The sequence below is a fragment of the Thalassophryne amazonica genome, chromosome 12 (genome assembly GCF_902500255.1).
Source record: "Thalassophryne amazonica chromosome 12, fThaAma1.1, whole genome shotgun sequence".
Lineage (NCBI taxonomy): Eukaryota > Metazoa > Chordata > Actinopteri > Batrachoidiformes > Batrachoididae > Thalassophryne > Thalassophryne amazonica.
Genome location: NC_047114.1, coordinates 4,412,269 through 4,437,152, shown reverse-complemented (window position 1 = coordinate 4,437,152; position 24,884 = coordinate 4,412,269). Strand labels below are relative to the sequence as shown.

General features: G+C 45.1%; 1 protein-coding gene across 1 annotated transcript; it reads right to left on the bottom strand.

The window, feature by feature from the left end:
• Nucleotides 1-2,651: 2,651 nt before the first annotated feature.
• si:ch211-106k21.5 (leucine-rich repeat-containing protein 38) lies at nucleotides 2,652-23,229 on the bottom strand. Its single transcript, XM_034184050.1, has 2 exons — nucleotides 23,070-23,229; nucleotides 2,652-4,677 (listed from the first exon to the last, which is right to left on the bottom strand). The coding sequence occupies exon 2, from the start codon at nucleotides 4,670-4,672 to the stop codon at nucleotides 3,452-3,454; it is 1,221 nt and encodes a 406-aa protein (XP_034039941.1). The 5' UTR covers nucleotides 4,673-4,677; nucleotides 23,070-23,229; the 3' UTR covers nucleotides 2,652-3,451.
• Between the last annotated feature and the right edge of the window lie 1,655 nt (nucleotides 23,230-24,884).

Here is a 24,884-nt window from a genome sequence, read left to right as displayed (position 1 = left end):
GGGTTGTTTGCGAAGGACAGGTTTTATCAAGATCAGTGGATTTATTTTTGAAAATAATCTGTGTGAATGGTGTGTGATAAACCTGCTCTGCATTGAGCGACGTCTCCCTCAGTGAGACACACAGACAAGCAAAGTCTTCAAAGTGAACTAAATGTTTTATTTTCATTAAAAATGAAACAGTGAACTTTTAAACCAGACTTTATGTTTTCAATGTGCTGTGACAGAGAAATGAAACTGTGACCAAGACTGTTTCTGTGGATTAACAGGACTTTTTCATTGCTAATTCTGTTTGTCTTCCATTTTGCTTTGGGTCAACACAGCGGATCCGGTACGGATCCACATGGTTTCACACTGGCTGCAACTCCCAATGTACAAGGAGAGTGTTACTAGAACCATGGGCCATCTGTTTGGGATGTAAGCATGCTACACGCTTGCACCACTGTGTTGACCAGATTTCCTAAATCATCCTAGATGTGATAGTTGACAGTGGCCAGGAACTATATCATTTTTATGTAAACGTTTGGGCAACCCTGATAATTTTCATGATTTTTCTTTATAAATCATTGGTTGTTTGGATCAGCAATTTCAGTTAAATATATCATATAGCAGACAAACACAGTGATATTTGAGAAGCAAAATGAAGTTTATAGGATTTACAAAAAGTGTGCAATAATTCTTTAAACAAAATTAGACAGGTTCAAAAATTTGGGCACCCCAACAGAAAAAATACATCAATATTTATTAGATCCTCCTTTTGCAGAAATAACAGCCTCTAAATGCTTCCTATAGCTTCCAATGAGAGTCTGGATTCTGGTTGAAGGTATTTTGGACCATTCCTCTTTACAAAACATCTCAGGTTTGTTGGTTTCTGAGCATGGACAGCCGGATTAAAATCACACCACAGATTGTCAATAATATTCAGGTCTGGGGACTGAGAAGGCCATTCCAGAACGTAGTACTTGTTCCTCTGCATGAATGCCTTTGTAGATTTTGAGCAGTGTTTAGGGTCGTGGGCTTGTTGAAAGATCCAGCCCACGACCCTAAACACTGCAACACAACTTCAACTTGTTCTCAAGAATCTGCTGATATTGACTGGAATCCATGTGACCCTCAACTTTAACAAGGTTCCCAGTACCTGCACTGGCCACACAGCCCCACAGCATGATGGAACCACCTCCAAATTTTACTGTAGGTAGCAAGTGTTTTTCTTGGAATGCTGTGTTCTTTTTCAGCCATGCGCCTTGTTATGTTCAAATAACTCAATTTTAGTTTCATCAGTCCACAGCACCTTATTCCAAAATGAAGCTGGCTTGTCCAAATGTGCTTTAGCATACCTCAAGTGACTCTGTTTATGTTGTATGCAGAAAAGGCTTCCTCTGTATTACAGCATCATACAGCATCTCTTTGTGCAAAGTGTGCTGTATAGTTGAACGATGCACAGAGACACTATCTGCAGCAAGAACATGTTCTAGGTCTTTGGAGCAGGTCTGTGGGTTGACTATGACTGTTCACACCATCCTTCGCTTCAGCTTCTGAGATTTTTCTTGGCCTGCCACTTTGGGCCTTAACTAGTACTGTGCCTGTGGTCTTCCATTTCCTCACTATGTTCCTCACAGTGGAAACTGACAGCTGAAATCTCTGAGATAGCTTTTTGTATCCTTCCCCTAAACCATGATGTTGAACAATCTTTGTTTTCAGGTCATTTGAGAGTTGTTTAGAGACTCCCATGTTGCCACTCATTGGAAGAGATATGTAAAGAGGGGAAACATTTGCAAATGGCCACCTTAAATACCCTTTCTCATGATTGGATTCACCTGTGTAAGGAGGTCAAGGGTCAATGAGCTTACCAAACCAATTTTGAGTTCCAATAATTAGTGCTAAATGTATTCAAACCAATAAAATGACATGGGTGCCCAAATTTATGCACCTGCCCAATTTTGTTAAAATAATTATTGCACATTTTCTGTAAATACTAGAAACTTCATTTCACTTCTCAAATATCAGTGTGTTTGTCTGCTATATTATATATTTAACTGACATTTCTGATCCATTAATGCAACTACAGAACATACGAGGTCTGTGATAAAACTAACTAAGGTGTTTTTCCTGTGGCGGCGCGCGGCGCCGGCTGCGTCCCGACGCGCGGACCCGTCCGCACTTTCTTTCATTACAAAATCTCCTTTAACAGTGGAATGTCCGGATAAACTGCTGATCCCAACCTCTTCTGAAAATTCTCCGTTCTCTCACGACGTCCTGGGTCAACAGAGGCTTAAATTTGGAAGCTTTCAGCTCGAAACAGGCAGACAGCGGCGGCTCAGGGCGCGTCGCGACATCCCGCTCTGTGGGCAGTCCTTAAAGCGACAGCATCACGCCATAATCTCTCATCAGCCGTTAAAATTTTCACAGAAAACCAGCTGAATTTCTCGAATGATGTCCACTTTGATGATGTGCCTCAGAGTCTTTGAAAAATTTTGATCAAACAAAGCGCCAGTCTCTCAGGAAGTTCTCAGACAAAGAGATTCCGACGGGAGGGGTGGATCACTCCTCACTCAAAGCCAGCTCACAGGCAAATGACGTAACCGACAAAGGTGTGATACGTTTCTAACAGACCTCGTATATATATTTTTTTATTTCATTGTTTAATAAGATGGAGTGAAGGTGGGGATTGGGGGGGCAGGTCAGGACTGATCTGTAATTTCAACATGCTACTAAGCTTCTGTGTAACTCTAGAAAAGGAGCAGAGCCAGACCATTTAAAAAAATTGTCTTTTTTATATTTTAATTTATAGACTTATGATAATGCCAAAAGCCTGGGCTGGAATAGGTGTGACTACATTGTTGAGTGCATATGCCTAAAGGGGCGTGGCTAGAGCCAAATTTCACAAAATTGGATGAAGTTATGTTCGTTATTAGTATTAGTTTGTTATGGTGTGGAATAGGCAACATGTTCGAAGACGGTGCCTGAAAATAATATTATGAGGAAAAATGTAATTAAACATCATTGCAAGAAGGCAGAATATACACTTAAATACAGTTAGTTATAGTCATAACTTTATATTGTTAAATATAGAATACAGAGTGTGTCTGGTGTTCGGGGTTTTCTCATTTCCAGAGATGTTTCTTGATCTAATGTTTGTGCCTGGCAGAGCTGCAGACTTCAATCGGTGCTGAAGTTCAGAGAAACGTGTCCTCCTCTTTGTAACAAATGGCTCATCATCATGAAGTGTATGTTTGCTTGGTTTGGAACCTTAAATCAGTTATTTTCGTGCAAAGGTTCAAGATAACAATGCAAAACTCCACTTTTTCAAGGTGAACAATTCCTTTGGAAAATGACCGCAGCGTTCCTCAGATCCCACAGGAAAAGCTCTGGATTAAATCACTTCCTCTTACATTGTGATACTTTGGACCACAGCGTCGGCAGCGAACCTGTTTTCTCAGCCTGCTCAGTGAGGTCATGAGAGGTCCACACTCTCATACTCACCCTGGTCTGAGTCCTCCAGGTTGATCCCCGGCACCAGGCTGTAGTATTCCGTGGACTGGGTCAGATAAGCCTTCTCCCTGTCAGCCGAGTCTTTCATCACTTCTGTTACACTGACTGTGTCCAGATCCGACTTGCTGGCGGCATCGGGTTCCTGGGAGCCCCGCTTGCCATCTGTAGAGCTGGAACAGTGTGATGAGGCCTGGTGCAGGGACTCCACTGAGTCCTTAGTCTGGACTTCATCACTGATGTCCTTGGTGCTGCCCAGGAGGATGGACGCTGGGTGAAGCACCATCTGGTTCTTCAGGATCCCCTTGGTCTTCAGGTCCCCAGTTTTGTCGTGATCAAACACAGGCTGTGGTTTTGGGCGATGCTTCTGCCCGTTGCAGTTGGCACTGGAGGCCTTCTTCTTGGAAGTGCTGAAAGCTAGCATTTCCTTCTTCTTCTTCTTCCTTCCACACCACCAACAGATCACTAAGGTGGAGAGGATGAGAAGGGGCAGCACAATGAAGAGCACCGTGAGGCCAGGCAGGCGGCACACGTCACTAAGGCTCAACGACCACACGACCCTGCCAGCCATGTTCTGGGGAGAGACACAAGTGATGTTTCCCACAAGCACCTGCATCTTGGAGGTCTGATTATTCCAAGAGCTTTCCACCAGACTTTCCATGAAACTGCAGGAACAGTCCCAGGGGTTTCCATGCAGCTCCAACCTCTGCAGACTGGGATGCTGCAGCACAGAGCGTGGAAGAAACCGCAGCTGGTTCCCTTGTAGATCCAACACCTTAAGGTTGTTGGAGTCTTGTAGAAAGTTCTTAGGTAGCTCCTGCAGAAGGTTCCAGCCCAGATCTAGCACCATCAGGCTGGACTCATTAGCCAGAAAGTCCATTGGCAGTGAGACTAGTTGGTTGTGACTTAAGTAGACCTCTCGCAGTGTGGAACCGGCTGCCTCACTCATCCCCACAGAACTGATGTTACAGTCGGAAAGATCGAGTATCTCCAGCTTCGTCCAGTTGGTAAATGCAGACCACGGCACATGGCTGAAAGCAGAGCCGGAATAGTTCAAGCAACAGACATCAGCAGGAACCTCAGGAGGAAAGTCGAGCAAAGCGATGGCTGCTGGACAAAAGCATCCAGACACCAGTCCCGTCCTCACCAGCAAGGCAAAAATCATCAGCACACCCAACTGGCACATCGTCTCTGGAACAGAAAACAGAAGGAAAAAGAAAACAATGTGACTTCCTCATGTCATATCACAGCTGTGGTGACCAAAATCCAACCTGCACCACACAGTACTGCAGGGAGCCACTGTATCTACGCTGATATAAACACCGCAAGTCCTCTAAGGACTCCTGGTTGCTGTGAGGTTTGAAGGTGTTGTCATGGAGACATAGACAACGTGACTCGAGCCCGTGACAGGAAGCAGATGCTGATGGGAGTTAAACATTATTCAAAGGAAGAGCTGGGAATGGGATTGATTCAACATACGGGTTGGACGTTATCCGAAACCTCATAACCAACCCAGATCTGGAAAGTTAAAAAGATTTTTGACAGGTTCCGTTCCCCTAAAACAGATAGTTAACGAGAGAACTGAAGGAACAAACAAACACTATTCAAATTACATCACGATGCCACAATTTTATTCCAACATTTAAATGTCAACCGCAATTTGGACTATTTCTATATTTTGACATTTATTTGTGTGTTTTTTTAAAAGATTTATTGATTAACTTATTTGATGCATTTATTTATTTCTGTATGTATGCTAATTGTGTGGGCGGTCCTAACTTCAGTCTCAAGCATCATTGGTCATCTGGGCAAACCAGACAGAAGCAACAGATTACCATCAAATCAAGTGTCATAAGCAAACTACGAACTCTAAAAAAGGAACTGCTGTCTCAACGAGGAAAACTGATGGAACAAGTTGCATAGATGTTTATTACAACAGTTATTTCAACTTTCAACTGAGTTAATGCCACAAGACTTCTCTAGTTAAGTTGAAATAACTTTAGTTTCATTGAAATAACTTAAAAACATCTATGCAAATTGTTACCTCAATTTGTCTCGTTGAGACAGCAGTTCCTTTTTTAGAGTGCAGGGTTGGTCCCAATCTCAGGGTTCACTGCAATTATTCTGATCTCAAAATTCATCCTGATCTCAGGCTCATCCTGATCTCTGGGTTCATCCTCATCTCTGGATTCATCCTGATCTCTGGGTTCACCTGATCTCTGGATTCATCCTGACCTCAGGGTTCATCGTGATCTCTGGATTCATCCTGATCTCTGGGTTTATCCTGATCTCAGGGTTCATCCTGATCTCAGGGTTCATCCTGATCTCTGGGTTCATCGTGATCTCTGGGTTCATCCTGTTCTCTGGGTTCATTCTGTTCTCTGGGTTTATCCTGTTCTCTGGGTTCATCCTGATCTCCTCGTTCATCCTGATCTCAGGGATCATCCTGATCTCTGGGTTTATCTTGATCTCAGGGTTCATCCTGATCTCTGGGTTCATCATGATCTCTGGGTTCATCCTGATCTCTGGGTTCATCCTGTTCTCTGGGTTCCTCCTGATCTCTGGATTCATCCTGATCTCAGGGTTTATCCTGATCTCAAAGTTCATCCTGATCTCAAGGCTCATCCTGATCTCTGGGTTCATCCTGATCTCTGGATTCATCCTGATCTCTGGGTTCATCCTGATCTCTGGATTCATCCTGATCTCAGGGTTCATTGTTATCTCTGGATTCATCCTGATCTCAGGGTTCATCGTGATCTCTAGATTCATCCTGATCTCTGGGTTTATCCTGATCTCAGGGTTCATCCTGATCTCTGGGTTCATCCTGATCTCAGGGTTCATCCTGATCTCTGGGTTCATCCTGTTCTCTGGGTTCATCCTGATATCTGAGTTCATCCTGATCTCTGGGTTCATCCTGTTCTCTGGGTTCCTCCTGATCTCTGAGTTCATCCTCTTCTCAAGGCTCATCCTGATCTCTGGATTCATCCTGATCTCAGGGTTTATCCTGATCTCAAAGTTCATCCTGATCTCAAGCCTCATCCTGATCTCAGGGTTCATCCTGATCTCTGGATTCATCCTGATCTCAGGGTTCATCGTGATCTCTGGATTCATCCTGATCTCAGGGTTCATTGTGATCTCTGGATTCATCCTGATCTCAGGGTTCATCCTGATCTCTGGGTTCAGCCTGTTCTCTGGGTTCATCCTGTTCTCTGGGTTCATTCTGTTCTCTGAGGTCATCCTGATCTCCTGGTTCATCCTGATCTCAGGGTTCATCCTGATCTCTGGATTCATCCTGATCTCTGGGTTCATCCTGTTCTCTGGGTTCCTCCTGATCTCTGAGCTCATCCTGTTCTCGAGGCTCATCCTGATCTCTGGATTCATCCATGTCTCAGGGGTCATTCTGATCTCTGGGTTCATTCTGATATCAGGGTTCATCCTGATCTCTGGGTTCATTCTGATATCTGGGTTCATCCTGTTCTCTGGGTTCCTCCTGATCTCTGAGTTCATCCTGTTCTCGAGGCTCATCCTGATCTCTGGATTCATCCTGATCTCAGGGGTCATCCTGATCTCTGGGTTCATCCTGATCTCTGGATTCATCCTGATCTCAGGGTTCATCGTGACCTCTGGATTCATCCTGATCTCAGGGTTGATCCTGATCTCTGGGTTCATCCTGTTCTCTGGGTTCATTCTGTTCTCTGGGTTCATCCTGATCTCTGAGTTCATCCTGATCTCTGGGTTCATCCTGTTCTCTGGGTTCCTCCTGATCTCTGAGTTCATCCTGTTCTCAAGGCTCATCCTGATCTCTGGATTCATCCTGATCTCAGGGTTTATCCTGATCTCAAAGTTCATCCTGATCTCAAGCCTCATCCTGATCTCTGGGTTCATCCTGATCTATGGATTCATCCTGATCTCTGGGTTCATCCTGATCTCTGGATTCATCCTGATCTCAGGGTTCATCGTGATCTCTGGATTCATCCTGATCTCAGGGTTCATCCTGATCTCTGGATTCATACTGATCTCAGGGTTCATCGTGATCTCTGGATTCATCCTGATCTCAGGGTTCATCGTGATCTCTGGATTCATCCTGATCTCAGGGTTCATCCTGTTCTCTGGGTTCATCCTGTTCTCTGGGTTCATTCTGTTCTCTGGGTTCATCCTGATCTCCTGGTTCATCCTGATCTCAGGGTTCATCCTGATCTCAGGGTTCATCCTGATCTCTGGATTCATCCTGATCTCAGGGTTCATCCTGATCTCTGGGTTCATCATGATCTCTGGGTTCATCCTGATCTCTGGGTTCATCCTGTTCTCTGGGTTCCTCCTGATCTCTGAGTTCCTCCTGTTCTCGAGGCTCATCCTGATCTCTGGATTCATCCTGATCTCAGGGTTTATCCTGATCTCAAAGTTCATCCTGATCTCAAGCCTCATCCTGATCTCTGGGTTCATCCTGATCTCAGGGTTCATCGTGATCTCTGGATTCATCCTGATCTCAGGGTTCATCCTGATCTATGGGTTCATCCTGATCTCTGGATTCATACTGATCTCAGGGTTCATCGTGATCTCTGGATTCATCCTGATCTCAGGCTTCATCGTGATCTCTCGATTCATCCTGATCTCAGGGTTCATCCTGTTCTCTGGGTTCATCCTGTTCTCTGGGTTCATTCTGTTCTCTGGGTTCATCCTGATCTCCTGGTTCATCCTGATCTCAGGGTTCATCCTGATCTCAGGGTTCATCCTGATCTCTGGATTAATCCTGATCTCAGGGTTCATCCTGATCTCTGGGTTCATCATGATCTCTGGGTTCATCCTGATCTCTGGGTTCATCCTGTTCTCTTTGTTCCTCCTGATCTCTGAGTTCATCCTGTTCTCGAGGCTCATCCTGATCTCTGGATTCATCCTGATCTCTGGGGTCATTCTGATCTCTGGGTTCATTCTGATATCAGGGTTCATCCTGATCTCTGGGTTCATCATGATCTCTGGGTTCATTCTGATATCTGGGTTCATCCTGTTCTCTGGGTTCCTCCTGATCTCTGAGTTCATCCTGTTCTCGAGGCTCATCCTGATCTCTGGATTCATCCTGATCTCAGGGGTCATCCTGATCTCTGGGTTCATCCTGATCTCTGGATTCATCCTGATCTCAGGGTTCATCCTGATCTCTGGATTCATCCTGATCTCCTGGTTCATCCTGATCTCAGGGTTCATCCTGATCTCAGGGTTCATCCTGATCTCTGGATTCATCCTGATCTCAGGGTTCATCCTGATCTCTGGGTTCATGCTGTTCTCTAGGCTCATCCTGATCTCTGGGTTCATCCTGATCTCTGGATTCATCCTGATCTCAGGGTTCATCCTGATCTCTGGGTTCATCCTGATCTCTGGATTCATCCTGATCTCAGGGTTCATCCTGATCTCTGGATTCATCCTGATCTCAGGGTTCATCGTGATCTCTGGATTCATCCTGATCTCAGGGTTCATCCTGTTATCTGGGTTCATCCTGTTCTCTGGGTTCATTCTGTTCTCTGGGTTCATCCTGATCTCCTGGTTCATCCTGATCTCAGGGTTCATCCTGATCTCAGGGTTCATCCTGATCTCTGGATTCATCCTGATCTCAGGGTTCATCCTGATCTCTGGGTTCATCATGATCTCTGGGTTCATCCTGATCTCTGGGTTTATCCTGATCTCAGGGTTCATCCTGATCTCTGGGTTCATCCTGATCTCAGGTTTCATCCTGATCTCTGGGTTCATCCTGTTCTCTGGGTTCATCCTGTTCTCTGGGTTCATCCTGATCTCTGAGTTCATCCTGATCTCTGGGTTCATCCTGTTCTCTGGGTTCCTCCTGATCTCTGAGTTCATCCTCTTCTCAAGGCTCATCCTGATCTCTGGATTCATCCTGATCTCAGGGTTTATCCTGATCTCAAAGTTCATCCTGATCTCAAGCCTCATCCTGATCTCAGGGTTCATCCTGATCTCTGGATTCATCCTGATCTCAGGGTTCATCGTGATCTCTGGATTCATCCTGATCTCAGGGTTCATTGTGATCTCTGGATTCATCCTGATCTCAGGGTTCATCCTGATCTCTGGGTTCATCCTGTTCTCTGGGTTCATCCTGTTCTCTGGGTTCATTCTGTTATCTGAGGTCATCCTGATCTCCTGGTTCATCCTGATCTCCTGGTTCATCCTGATCTCAGGGTTCATCCTGATCTCTGGATTCATCCTGATCTCTGGGTTCATCCTGTTCTCTGGGTTCCTCCTGATCTCTGAGCTCATCCTGTTCTCGAGGCTCATCCTGATCTCTGGATTCATCCATGTCTCAGGGGTCATTCTGATATCAGGGTTCATCCTGATCTCTGGGTTCATTCTGATATCTGGGTTCATCCTGTTCTCTGGGTTCCTCCTGATCTCTGAGTTCATCCTGTTCTCGAGGCTCATCCTGATCTCTGGATTCATCCTGATCTCAGGGGTCATCCTGATCTCTGGGTTCATCCTGATCTCTGGATTCATCCTGATCTCAGGGTTCATCGTGATCTCTAGATTCATCCTGATCTCTGGGTTTATCCTGATCTCAGGGTTCATCCTGATCTCTGGGTTCATCCTGATCTCAGGGTTCATCCTGATCTCTGGGTTCATCCTGTTCTCTGGGTTCATCCTGATATCTGAGTTCATCCTGATCTCTGGGTTCATCCTGTTCTCTGGGTTCCTCCTGATCTCTGAGTTCATCCTCTTCTCAAGGCTCATCCTGATCTCTGGATTCATCCTGATCTCAGGGTTTATCCTGATCTCAAAGTTCATCCTGATCTCAAGCCTCATCCTGATCTCAGGGTTCATCCTGATCTCTGGATTCATCCTGATCTCAGGGTTCATCGTGATCTCTGGATTCATCCTGATCTCAGGGTTCATTGTGATCTCTGGATTCATCCTGATCTCAGGGTTCATCCTGATCTCTGGGTTCAGCCTGTTCTCTGGGTTCATCCTGTTCTCTGGGTTCATTCTGTTCTCTGAGGTCATCCTGATCTCCTGGTTCATCCTGATCTCAGGGTTCATCCTGATCTCTGGATTCATCCTGATCTCTGGGTTCATCCTGTTCTCTGGGTTCCTCCTGATCTCTGAGCTCATCCTGTTCTCGAGGCTCATCCTGATCTCTGGATTCATCCATGTCTCAGGGGTCATTCTGATCTCTGGGTTCATTCTGATATCAGGGTTCATCCTGATCTCTGGGTTCATTCTGATATCTGGGTTCATCCTGTTCTCTGGGTTCCTCCTGATCTCTGAGTTCATCCTGTTCTCGAGGCTCATCCTGATCTCTGGATTCATCCTGATCTCAGGGGTCATCCTGATCTCTGGGTTCATCCTGATCTCTGGATTCATCCTGATCTCAGGGTTCATCGTGACCTCTGGATTCATCCTGATCTCAGGGTTGATCCTGATCTCTGGGTTCATCCTGTTCTCTGGGTTCATTCTGTTCTCTGGGTTCATCCTGATCTCTGAGTTCATCCTGATCTCTGGGTTCATCCTGTTCTCTGGGTTCCTCCTGATCTCTGAGTTCATCCTGTTCTCAAGGCTCATCCTGATCTCTGGATTCATCCTGATCTCAGGGTTTATCCTGATCTCAAAGTTCATCCTGATCTCAAGCCTCATCCTGATCTCTGGGTTCATCCTGATCTCTGGATTCATCCTGATCTCTGGGTTCATCCTGATCTCTGGATTCATCCTGATCTCAGGGTTCATCGTGATCTCTGGATTCATCCTGATCTCAGGGTTCATCCTGATCTCTGGATTCATACTGATCTCAGGGTTCATCGTGATCTCTGGATTCATCCTGATCTCAGGGTTCATCGTGATCTCTGGATTCATCCTGATCTCAGGGTTCATCCTGTTCTCTGGGTTCATCCTGTTCTCTGGGTTCATTCTGTTCTCTGGGTTCATCCTGATCTCCTGGTTCATCCTGATCTCAGGGTTCATCCTGATCTCAGGGTTCATCCTGATCTCTGGATTCATCCTGATCTCAGGGTTCATCCTGATCTCTGGGTTCATCACGATCTCTGGGTTCATCCTGATCTCTGGGTTCATCCTGTTCTCTGGGTTCCTCCTGATCTCTGAGTTCCTCCTGTTCTCGAGGCTCATCCTGATCTCTGGATTCATCCTGATCTCAGGGTTTATCCTGATCTCAAAGTTCATCCTGATCTCAAGCCTCATCCTGATCTCTGGTTCATCCTGATCTCAGGGTTCATCGTGATCTCTGGATTCATCCTGATCTCAGGGTTCATCCTGATCTATGGGTTCATCCTGATCTCTGGATTCATACTGATCTCAGGGTTCATCGTGATCTCTGGATTCATCCTGATCTCAGGCTTCATCGTGATCTCTCGATTCATCCTGATCTCAGGGTTCATCCTGTTCTCTGGGTTCATCCTGTTCTCTGGGTTCATTCTGTTCTCTGGGTTCATCCTGATCTCCTGGTTCATCCTGATCTCAGGGTTCATCCTGATCTCAGGGTTCATCCTGATCTCTGGATTAATCCTGATCTCAGGGTTCATCCTGATCTCTGGGTTCATCATGATCTCTGGGTTCATCCTGATCTCTGGGTTCATCCTGTTCTCTTTGTTCCTCCTGATCTCTGAGTTCATCCTGTTCTCGAGGCTCATCCTGATCTCTGGATTCATCCTGATCTCTGGGGTCATTCTGATCTCTGGGTTCATTCTGATATCAGGGTTCATCCTGATCTCTGGGTTCATCATGATCTCTGGGTTCATTCTGATATCTGGGTTCATCCTGTTCTCTGGGTTCCTCCTGATCTCTGAGTTCATCCTGTTCTCGAGGCTCATCCTGATCTCTGGATTCATCCTGATCTCAGGGGTCATCCTGATCTCTGGGTTCATCCTGATCTCTGGATTCATCCTGATCTCAGGGTTCATCCTGATCTCTGGATTCATCCTGATCTCAGGGTTCATCCTGATCTCCTGGTTCATCCTGATCTCAGGGTTCATCCTGATCTCAGGGTTCATCCTGATCTCTGGATTCATCCTGATCTCAGGGTTCATCCTGATCTCTGGGTTCATGCTGTTCTCTAGGCTCATCCTGATCTCTGGGTTCATCCTGATCTCTGGATTCATCCTGATCTCAGGGTTCATCCTGATCTCTGGATTCATCCTGATCTCAGGGTTCATCCTGATCTCTGGATTCATCCTGATCTCAGGGTTCATCCTGATCTCTGGATTCATCCTGATCTCAGGGTTCATCCTGTTATCTGGGTTCATCCTGTTCTCTGGGTTCATTCTGTTCTCTGGGTTCATCCTGATCTCCTGGTTCATCCTGATCTCAGGGTTCATCCTGATCTCAGGGTTCATCCTGATCTCTGGATTCATCCTGATCTCAGGGTTCATCCTGATCTCTGGGTTCATCATGATCTCTGGGTTCATCCTGATCTCTGGGTTTATCCTGATCTCAGGGTTCATCCTGATCTCTGGGTTCATCCTGATCTCAGGTTTCATCCTGATCTCTGGGTTCATCCTGTTCTCTGGGTTCATCCTGTTCTCTGGGTTCATCCTGATCTCTGAGTTCATCCTGATCTCTGGGTTCATCCTGTTCTCTGGGTTCCTCCTGATCTCTGAGTTCATCCTCTTCTCAAGGCTCATCCTGATCTCTGGATTCATCCTGATCTCAGGGTTTATCCTGATCTCAAAGTTCATCCTGATCTCAAGCCTCATCCTGATCTCAGGGTTCATCCTGATCTCTGGATTCATCCTGATCTCAGGGTTCATCGTGATCTCTGGATTCATCCTGATCTCAGGGTTCATTGTGATCTCTGGATTCATCCTGATCTCAGGGTTCATCCTGATCTCTGGGTTCATCCTGTTCTCTGGGTTCATCCTGTTCTCTGGGTTCATTCTGTTCTCTGAGGTCATCCTGATCTCCTGGTTCATCCTGATCTCCTGGTTCATCCTGATCTCAGGGTTCATCCTGATCTCTGGATTCATCCTGATCTCTGGGTTCATCCTGTTCTCTGGGTTCCTCCTGATCTCTGAGCTCATCCTGTTCTCGAGGCTCATCCTGATCTCTGGATTCATCCATGTCTCAGGGGTCATTCTGATATCAGGGTTCATCCTGATCTCTGGGTTCATTCTGATATCTGGGTTCATCCTGTTCTCTGGGTTCCTCCTGATCTCTGAGTTCATCCTGTTCTCGAGGCTCATCCTGATCTCTGGATTCATCCTGATCTCAGGGGTCATCCTGATCTCTGGGTTCATCCTGATCTCTGGATTCATCCTGATCTCAGGGTTCATCGTGACCTCTGGATTCATCCTGATCTCAGGGTTCATCCTGATCTCTGGGTTCATCCTGTTCTCTGGGTTCATTCTGTTCTCTGGGTTCATCCTGATCTCTGAGTTCATCCTGATCTCTGGGTTCATCCTGTTCTCTGGGTTCCTCCTGATCTCTGAGTTCATCCTGTTCTCAAGGCTCATCCTGATCTCTGGATTCATCCTGATCTCAGGGTTTATCCTGATCTCAAAGTTCATCCTGATCTCAAGCCTCATCCTGATCTCTGGGTTCATCCTGATCTCTGGATTCATCCTGATCTCTGGGTTCATCCTGATCTCTGGATTCATCCTGATCTCAGGGTTCATCCTGATCTCTGGGTTCATCCTGATCTCTGGATTCATCCTGATCTCAGGGTTCATCGTGATCTCTGGATTCATCCTGATCTCAGGGTTCATCGTGATCTCTGGATTCATCCTGATCTCAGGGTTCATCCTGTTATCTGGGTTCATCCTGTTCTCTGGGTTCATTCTGTTCTCTGGGTTCATCCTGATCTCCTGGTTCATCCTGATCTCAGGGTTCATCCTGATCTCAGGGTTCATCCTGATCTCTGGATTCATCCTGATCTCAGGGTTCATCCTGATCTCTGGGTTCATCATGATCTCTGGGTTCATCCTGATCTCTGGGTTTATCCTGATCTCAGGGTTCATCCTGATCTCTGGGTTCATCCTGATCTCAGGTTTCATCCTGATCTCTGGGTTCATCCTGTTCTCTGGGTTCATCCTGTTCTCTGGGTTCATCCTGATCTCTGAGTTCATCCTGATCTCTGGGTTCATCCTGTTCTCTGGGTTCCTCCTGATCTCTGAGTTCATCCTGTTCTCAAGGCTCATCCTGATCTCTGGATTCATCCTGATCTCAGGGTTTATCCTGATCTCAAAGTTCATCCTGATCTCAAGCCTCATCCTGATCTCAGGGTTCATCCTGATCTCTGGATTCATCCTGATCTCAGGGTTCATCGTGATCTCTGGATTCATCCTGATCTCAGGGTTCATTGTGATCTCTGGATTCATCCTGATCTCAGGGTTCATCCTGATCTCTGGGTTCATCCTGTTCTCTGGGTTCATCCTGTTCTCTGGGTTCATTCTGTTCTCTGAGGTCATCCTGATCTCCTGGTTCATCCTGATCTCCTGGTTCATCCTGATCTCAGGGTTCATCCTGATCTCTGGATTCATCCTGATCTCTGGGTTCATCCTGTTCTCTGGGTTCCTCCTGATCTCTGAGCTCATCCTGTTCTCGAGGCTCATCCTGATCTCTGGATTCATCCATGTCTCAGGGGTCATTCTGATATCAGGGTTCATCCTGATCTCTGGGTTCATTCTGATATCTGGGTTCATCCTGTTCTCTGGGTTCCTCCTGATCTCTGAGTTCATCCTGTTCTCGAGGCTCATCCTGATCTCTGGATTCATCCTGATCTCAGGGGTCATCCTGATCTCTGGGTTCATCCTGATCTCTGGATTCATCCTGATCTCTGGGTTCATCGTGACCTCTGGATTCATCCTGATCTCAGGGTTCATCCTGATCTCTGGGTTCATCCTGTTCTCTGGGTTCATTCTGTTCTCTGGGTTCATCCTGATCTCTGAGTTCATCCTGATCTCTGGGTTCATCCTGTTCTCTGGGTTCCTCCTGATCTCTGAGTTCATCCTGTTCTCAAGGCTCATCCTGATCTCTGGATTCATCCTGATCTCAGGGTTTATCCTGATCTCAAAGTTCATCCTGATCTCAAGCCTCATCCTGATCTCTGGGTTCATCCTGATCTCTGGATTCATCCTGATCTCTGGGTTCATCCTGATCTCTGGATTCATCCTGATCTCAGGGTTCATCCTGATCTCTGGATTCATCCTGATCTCAGGGTTCATCCTGATCTCTGGATTCATACTGATCTCAGGGTTCATCGTGATCTCTGGATTCATCCTGATCTCAGGGTTCATCGTGATCTCTGGATTCATCCTGATCTCAGGGTTCATCCTGTTCTCTGGGTTCATCCTGTTCTCTGGGTTCATTCTGTTCTCTGGGTTCATCCTGATCTCCTGGTTCATCCTGATCTCAGGGTTCATCCTGATCTCAGGGTTCATCCTGATCTCTGGATTCATCCTGATCTCAGGGTTCATCCTGATCTCTGGGTTCATCATGATCTCTGGGTTCATCCTGATCTCTGGGTTCATCCTGTTCTCTGGGTTCCTCCTGATCTCTGAGTTCCTCCTGTTCTCGAGGCTCATCCTGATCTCTGGATTCATCCTGATCTCAAAGTTCATCCTGATCTCAAGCCTCATCCTGATCTCTGGGTTCATCCTGATCTCTGGATTCATCCTGATCTCAGGGTTCATCGTGATGTCTGGATTCATCCTGATCTCAGGGTTCATCCTGATCTATGGGTTCATCCTGATCTCTGGATTCATACTGATCTCAGGGTTCATCGTGATCTCTGGATTCATCCTGATCTCAGGCTTCATCGTGATCTCTCGATTCATCCTGATCTCAGGGTTCATCCTGTTCTCTGGGTTCATCCTGTTCTCTGGGTTCATTCTGTTCTCTGGGTTCATCCTGATCTCCTGGTTCATCCTAATCTCAGGGTTCATCCTGATCTCAGGGTTCATCCTGATCTCTGGATTCATCCTGATCTCAGGGTTCATCCTGATCTCTGGGTTCATCATGATCTCTGGGTTCATCCTGATCTCTGGGTTCATCCTGTTCTCTGGGTTCCTCCTGATCTCTGAGTTCATCCTGTTCTCGAGGCTCATCCTGATCTCTGGATTCATCCTGATCTCTGGGGTCATTCTGATCTCTGGGTTCATTCTGATATCAGGGTTCATCCTGATCTCTGGGTTCATCATGATCTCTGGGTTCATTCTGATATCTGGGTTCATCCTGTTCTCTGGGTTCCTCCTGATCTCTGAGTTCATCCTGTTCTCGAGGCTCATCCTGATCTCTGGATTCATCCTGATCTCAGGGGTCATCCTGATCTCTGGGTTCATCCTGATCTCTGGATTCATCCTGATCTCAGGGTTCATCCTGATCTCTGGATTCATCCTGATCTCAGGGTTCATCCTGATCTCAGGGTTCATCCTGATCTCAGGGTTCATCCTGATCTCTGGATTCATCCTGATCTCAGGGTTCATCCTGATCTCTGGGTTCATGCTGTTCTCTAGGCTCATCCTGATCTCTGGGTTCATCCTGATCTCTGGATTCATCCTGATCTCAGGGTTCATCCTGATCTCTGGGTTCATCCTGATCTCTGGATTCATCCTGATCTCAGGGTTCATCGTGATCTCTGGATTCATCCTGATCTCAGGGTTCATCGTGATCTCTGGATTCATCCTGATCTCAGGGTTCATCCTGTTCTCTCGGTTCATCCTGTTCTCTGGGTTCATTCTGTTCTCTGGGTTCATCCTGATCTCCTGGTTCATCCTGATCTCAGGGTTCATCCTGATCTCAGGGTTCATCCTGATCTCTGGATTCATCCTGATCTCAGGGTTCATCCTGATCTCTGGGTTCATCATGATCTCTGGGTTCATCCTGATCTCTGGGTTCATCCTGTTCTCTGGGTTCCTCCTGATCTCTGAGTTCATCCTGTTCTCGAGGCTCATCCTGATCTCTGGATTCATCCTGATCTCAGGGTTTATCCTGATCTCAAAGTTCATCCTGATCTCAAGCCTCATCCTGATCTCTGGGTTCATCCTGATCTCTGGATTCATCCTGATCTCTGGGTTCATCATGATCTCTGGATTCATCCTGATCTCAGGGTTCATCGTGATCTCTGGATTCATCCTGATCTCAGGGTTCATCCTGATCTATGGGTTCATCCTGATCTCTGGATTCATACTGATCTCAGGGTTCATCGTGATCTCTGGATTCATCCTGATCTCAGGCTTCATCGTGATCTCTCGATTCATCCTGATCTCAGGGTTCATCCTGTTCTCTGGGTTCATTCTGTTCTCTGGGTTCATCCTGATCTCCTGGTTCATCCTGATCTCAGGGTTCATCCTGATCTCAGGGTTCATCCTGATCTCTGGATTCATCCTGATCTCAGGGTTCATCCTGATCTCTGGGTTCATCATGATCTCTGGGTTCATCCTGATCTCTGGGTTCATCCTGTTCTCTGGGTTCCTCCTGATCTCTGAGTTCATCCTGTTCTCGAGGCTCATCCTGATCTCTGGATTCATCCTGATCTCTGGGTTCATTCTGATATCAGGGTTCATCCTGATCTCTGGGTTCATCATGATCTCTGGGTTCATTCTGATATCTGGGTTCATCCTGTTCTCTGGGTTCCTCCTGATCTCTGAGTTCATCCTGTTCTCGAGGCTCATCCTGATCTCTGGATTCATCCTGATCTCAGGGGTCATCCTGATCTCTGGGTTCATCCTGATCTCTGGATTCATCCTGATCTCAGGGTTCATCCTGATCTCAGGGTTCATCCTGATCTCTGGGTTCATCCTGATCTCTGGATTCATCCTGATCTCAGGGTTCATCCTGATCTCAGGGTTCATCCTGATCTCCTGGTTCATCCTGATCTCAGGGTTCATCCTGATCTCAGGGTTCATCCTGATCTCTGGATTCATCCTGATCTCAGGGTTCATCCTGATCTCTGGGTTCATCATGATCTCTGGGTTCATCCTGATCTCTGGGTTCATCCTGTTCTCTGGGTTCCTCCTGATCTCTGAGTTCATCCTGTTCTCGAGGCTCATCCTGATCTCTGGATTCATCCTGATCTCAGGGGTCATTCTGATGTCTGGGTTCATTCTGATATCTGGGTTCATGCTGTTCTCTAGGCTCATCCTGATCTCTGGGTTCATCCTGATCTCTGGGTTCATCCTGTTCTCTGGGTTCATTCTGTTCTCTGGGTTCATCCTGATCTCCTGGTTCATCCTGATCTCTGGGTTCATCATGATCTCTGGGTTCATCCTGATCTCTGGGTTCATCCTGTTCTCTGGGTTCCTCCTGATCTCTGAGTTCATCCTGTTCTCGAGGCTCATCCTGATCTCTGGATTCATCCTGATCTCTGGGGTCATTCTGATCTCTGGGTTCATTCTGATATCAGGGTTCATCCTGATCTCTGGGTTCATCATGATCTCTGGGTTCATTCTGATATCTGGGTTCATCCTGTTCTCTGGGTTCCTCCTGATCTCTGAGTTCATCCTGTTCTCGAGGCTCATCCTGATCTCTGGATTCATCCTGATCTCAGGGGTCATCCTGATCTCAGGGGTCATCCTGATCTCTGGGTTCATCCTGATCTCTGGATTCATCCTGATCTCAGGGTTCATCCTGATCTCTGGATTCATCCTGATCTCAGGGTTCATCCTGATCTCAGGGTTCATCCTGATCTCAGGGTTCATCCTGATCTCTGGGTTCATCATGATCTCTGGGTTCATCCTGATCTCTGGGTTCATCCTGTTCTCTGGGTTCCTCCTGATCTCTGAGTTCATCCTGTTCTCGAGGCTCATCCTGATCTCTGGATTCATCCTGATCTCAGGGGTCATTCTGATGTCTGGGTTCATTCTGATATCTGGGTTCATGCTGTTCTCTAGGCTCATCCTGATCTCTGGGTTCATCCTGATCTGTGGGTTCATGCTGTTCTCTGGGTTCATCCTGATCTCTGGATTCATCCTGATCTCAGGGTTCATCCTGATCTCTGGGTTCATGCTATTCTCTGGGTTCATCCTGATCTCTGGATTCATTCTGATCTCAGGGTTCATCCTGATCTCAGGGTTCATCCTGATCTCAGGGTTCATCCTGATCTCTGGGTTTATCTTGATCTCAGGGTTGATCCTGATTTCTGTGTTCATCCTGATCTCAGGGATCATCCTGATCTCAGGTTCATTGTGATGCTGCACCTCTCTGTGAGGTTGTGACACGCTGACATTCATCCAGTCTGCAGGACATAAACAAAAAATTACCTCCTGACTCTGGTATAATCACTGTGTGACAATAACGGCCTTCTAATTTTCCATTGTGAAGCTCGTGGTCAGTGTCAACTGGTCGTTCCTGTGCGGCAGCAGCACTGGAGGGAAGTGATCTTGAACGCTGCCTTGTACTGATGACTGTGACCTGACTGTGACCTGACTGTGTGACGCTGCAGCTCGGCTGCTCCTGAATGTTATTCAACGAGTCCTACAAGATATATTTAGAAATAAACAGCTCATTTGGGGAAGATGAACTCAAACACCAACATTTTACTTTGATAAACTTTCTGGATCTGCAAGTTATCGTTTAAAAAAAATTATAATTAAATCTAGTAGTTCAAGTGCAGGTAGAAATTCAAATTTAATTAAAAACTTCAATATTCTACATCAGAGTGTCCAGAGACTGTTAGTGTTTGAGTGTAACGTTAGTGTGTGTGTGTGTGTGTGTCTGTGTGTGTGTGTGATCCTGTAACTCACAGGTTTAAATGAGCACATAATAAAGATAAAGTGATTCGTTTGTGATGAATTTTAATGCCCCACATGAATCCCAAACTCAGCCCCTCCACCAAAAAAAAAAAATTTACACACCCCAAGTAGGGTGACAGAAAACATCTTTAAAATCTCAAAATATTAACCAACCTGTAGAATGTGTTATGTGTGCAGTGTAAATATGTATTTATAATACTTTATGTCCTGAGTGGGATTATTCTCAAATGTCACTGCAGACTTTAAAGCTTTTCTTCTAACTAATACAGTACCTTACAAAAGTATTCATACAACTTGATATAAATTAAATTAAAAATCAAACTAAGATGATGTGTTGCATCAGTTCATTTTTTTTAGACAAGTCAGGGGATGGATACATGAACATTTTCAAGTCACTGAATATGTCTTGAAGTTTATTTACATCAGTTATGAAGAAATACAAACAGTATGACACTCTGTGGTAAATCTGTGTGGAGTAGACAGTTCTCAAAAACTGACTGTGCAAGAAAGAGAAGAGTGAGGAAAGCCACCAAGATCATGGGGGTGAATACATTTGTAAGGCACCGTTATCTGTGCACAGTCGATTGATTCAAAGCTCTGTTGTCGTTTGACTACATGTACAGTAAGAAATAATCTGGATGATTTTGCTTGAATAAAAACTGTGGAGGAGTATTCTGTATTCATTCTGGCCAGCAGAGATGATGTAACCTGTGAGAAACGCCTGAAGAGTGAAAACAGTGTTGGAGTGTGATAAGAGACCAAAGGTCTTTTAAAATGTCTCCAGATTCCACAGCAGGAAAATCTGCACTTTGTGCAAAGCAAACATGGAGCGTATTGATGGACTGAAGCAGTTTACCTGCAGACACGCGGCGCTTCCAGCGCCACACGCTCCACGTCGCGGCCTGACGTCTGGGCGTGAAGGTTAAATCTGAAGAACACGGATGATCTCACTCTGAAACCACGCGAGCGGCTACATCCTCTCTGGACGCGTTTCCACTGAAGTAATGGCTCGCCTAAATCATAAACGTGGGAATCACACACAATGAAAAGCTACATGTAGTGAACCTTGACCTTTTAAAGGCACACATTAAAACATCTCAATAGTGACACAATGCTAAATGTCTTTTCGGTAACAGATGCACTGTTTTTAGAGCTTTTTCTGATGTGACAGTAAACCCGTTCTGCCGCATTCATTCATTCATTTTCTGCTGCTTACCCCGGTCCGGTAGTAGACCAAGCAGCTCATCCCACACTTCCCTATTCTCAGTCAAGTCTTTACTTTAAAATTCTTTTATAGTTGCAGACATCCAGAAAAAAAGGGGTGGTAATGTTTCACTTTTTAACATCTGCAAAGAACAAATGTTTCACTTTAAAGGTGCAGAACAAATTGTCACCTCACTCCCCCCAACCCCCCCGAAAAAATTCACCATTTTTCAACTTTCTTAGTTTCCTGTGGAAAATCTGTTTTATGTATGCTGCAACATTTATGACCATGATCGTTTGCATTTGTTTTGAATAAAAAGGACTTTGTTTTTACTATGAGAATAAAGAGTAAAAGGAGCATATGTTTAAAGTGAATTCATATCATGTACATGAGTGCATGATTTCTTTTTATTAACGGACCCCAAGTGAAGCCCTATGGTCAAGAACAAAATAAGTCATGTACATTACAACACAAATTATTTTGCTTAACACAAATATATTTCAAGTCTTCTTGGTAATCTGGCTACAGAAAGACATTTTTGACGGATACACAGTGTGTGTGTGTGTGTGTGTGTGTGTGTGTGTGGTGGGGGGGACATGTGTACTGAGTATTTCCAAAATTCGGACTATGGCCCTGCATGTTCTTCAAGACATCTGTGTGCAAACTGCAAAAGGTTAAAGGATTTAAAAAGGAGCCTGAACCTGTTGGTCCAGCTGCGAGAATCTGTTCTCTTACATCTAATTGTTCTGCTGCTGTGCCGTCAGAGGATTAATACGGATCCAGATCAGCAGGTCCTGGTCTGTGACCAGGGTAGATGTTCCACTGACATTCACTCTGGACACCACAGAGTCTTTTCCTGGCTTCCAGGCTGCTGGCAGTTAGAGGACAGTTAATATGATTTCAAGCTCTTGCTGTTAACTCTAGAACGTCCACTTAGGGACCGTTAATAAATTACTGGGTCAATGACACAATACTAGACCATTTTTCAGTACCATCTTGCTAATTTAAGCATATTTGTGAAATTATTCAAAAAATATAATAAAAATGTTTTAGATAGTACACCTATTTTGGTCGTTAAAACATTTATTAAAGTGTGATTAATTAGGATCATTTTTTAAAGCTTCCAAATTATGCGATCCAGTGACTTGGAGTCAATGTAGAATAGTAATTACAACACTGAACAAGTTTGCACTGGGTTTTAGCCCACCTCTTATTTTCTGTGATTACAAAAAAAAAAAAAAAAAAAAAAAACAGCACTTTTATATGGTAAAGTCTTGATATCTTTCAATACTTTCCAGGTCATGTGACCAAGTGACTCCAAAGCAAAGACACATGTGATTACTGACCCGGACAAATAAGACACACTTCCCTTTGCTGGATTTTAGCTCATCTATTCATCATATTCTATTCATCTATTCTTTATTCTTTATTCTTAATTGAAATATAGGTTGTCCCCCCCCCACTCAAGATTGCCTTTTTTAAAACATGCGTGTGCGTGTGCATGTATGTGTGTGTGTGTGGGGGGGGGGGGGGCACGTGGACTCAGAATTTGTAAAAACTTGCCTACTGCCCTGCATGTTGAACAGTGTACATGTGATTTCTTCAAGACGTCTCCACGCAAACTGCAAAAGCTTCAGCAGAGAATTTAAAAAAGCTTTGTATTTGTTGTTGTTGTTCCTCTTTCTTACCTCTGATTGTCCTCCTGCTGCGCTGTCAGAACACCATCAGACTTTTCTTGAGGACCCAGATCCACAGGTCCCGGTTTCTGAGCGCCCATGAACTGGTCTGAGCGCTCCGTGGATCTCCGTGGGCGTGTCGCTCCCGCCCACCGAGCTGCACGGATTAAAAAAAAAAAAAAAAGCTCGACACGTGTGCCAGTCTGCGTGTCTTGAGGAGAAGTTAAAGATTTATTCACATCACATAAAAACAACCAGTTAAAAGTGCGACGCATTCGCTGGACGTCAATTTATCAACTGCTGCCGGTTAGCGGCGACAGTGCGCCCTCTGGTGGCTGCCAAACCCTACACTCTGATCACTAACTAAAAGATCATAAAAAATGAAAGAAAGAAAACGTGAAACATCAAAAAAACAAAACAAAACCAAAACAAAAAAGTCATCTTTGCATGAAGGGCTCCTAATTTGATGAGTCACAAGACGATGAGATTCATTCTTATTATTTACATAAGCTGACCGAAGTCACTGTAGTTTTGTGATATAAACCCAACACTGGCAGCAGTGCAGAGAACAACCCACAGACACAGTCAATACCTAAAATATATCACAAACCTTGACATTGTTCGAACCTGTAGACATCAACAGTTTTAGACTACAGCAATGTGACTTCGACCTTTACCCAAATAATTGACCTCTGGCTGACCTTGGAATTGACTTAAGTGCCTGTGGTTGAAATTTAAATTCCTTGACCTTTGCCAACATGAGATCTTTAACTCACAATTTCACAGTCAATGTCCTTTGACATACCAAGTTTGGTATGAAATCAGGAAATGGACCTGCAGACAGACAAGCCAACATGACCTTGACCCCAATGACTGACCTTTTTGTGAAATGCCTAAAACCAGCAGCAATTCTAAAGTCTGTTGGGATCTGAGGAAAAAATTCAAAAGAAAGCCCGTCCAACCAGCGTTCATCAAATTTATACCTTAAAGTGTAGCCCCGTGTCTCTTACAGTCAGTCATGTTCTTACGGCATTTTTTAAAATATATATTGTTAATCAATAAATGCTCCTGTTGCGGTATAAAACAATTTTCAATTTCAATTTATTTTCATTTATATAGCGCCAAATCACAACAGAGTTGTCTCAAGGCACTTCACACAGGTAAGGTCTAACCTTACCAACCCCCAGAGTAACAGTGGTAAGGAAAAACTCCCTCTGAGGAAGAAACCTCAAGCAGACCAGACTCAAAGGGGTGACCCTCTGCTTGGGCCATGATACAGACACAAATTACAGAACAATTCACAAAATGAATATACAGGAAAAGCTGTTGGTGCACAGGACAGGAGGGTCTCCAGCACAAATACAACTCCCATCTCTGGATGAAGCTGCACCTTAAACAGAGAGAAAAAACAGAATCAGGCATCAGAAAGACAAGAAATACAGCATAATTTGTCAACATTAAACAACAAAAAAACAGAAGAAATACTAAGGTGATTGCCGGCCACTAGCCCTAAACTTCACTGAAAGACCAAGAATTTAGGTAAAGTTGAGGCCGCGGCACGCTCTAATTACTAATAAAATGAATTAAAAGAGTAAAAGGCATAAAACAAAACTATTCCAGTATGCTAGCCATACAGAAGAGAAAATAAGTGTGTCTTAAGTCTGGACTTGAAAGTCTTCACAGAATCTGACTGTTTTATTCTTTAAAACAGAGTCCTATATAGGCCCAGATGCCTGTTGGTGCCGGTGCTTATCTCCAGATTCCGCAGCATCAAGCAAAACGATTCCCCCTGGACGAGGCGCCAGTCTGACGCAGGTTACTTCCACC

What these genes read in the sequence shown, in the direction of transcription:
- si:ch211-106k21.5 (XM_034184050.1), bottom strand. Translation starts at nt 4,672, where the DNA reads ATGTGCCAGTTGGGTGTGCTGATGATTTTTGCCTTGCTGGTGAGGACG.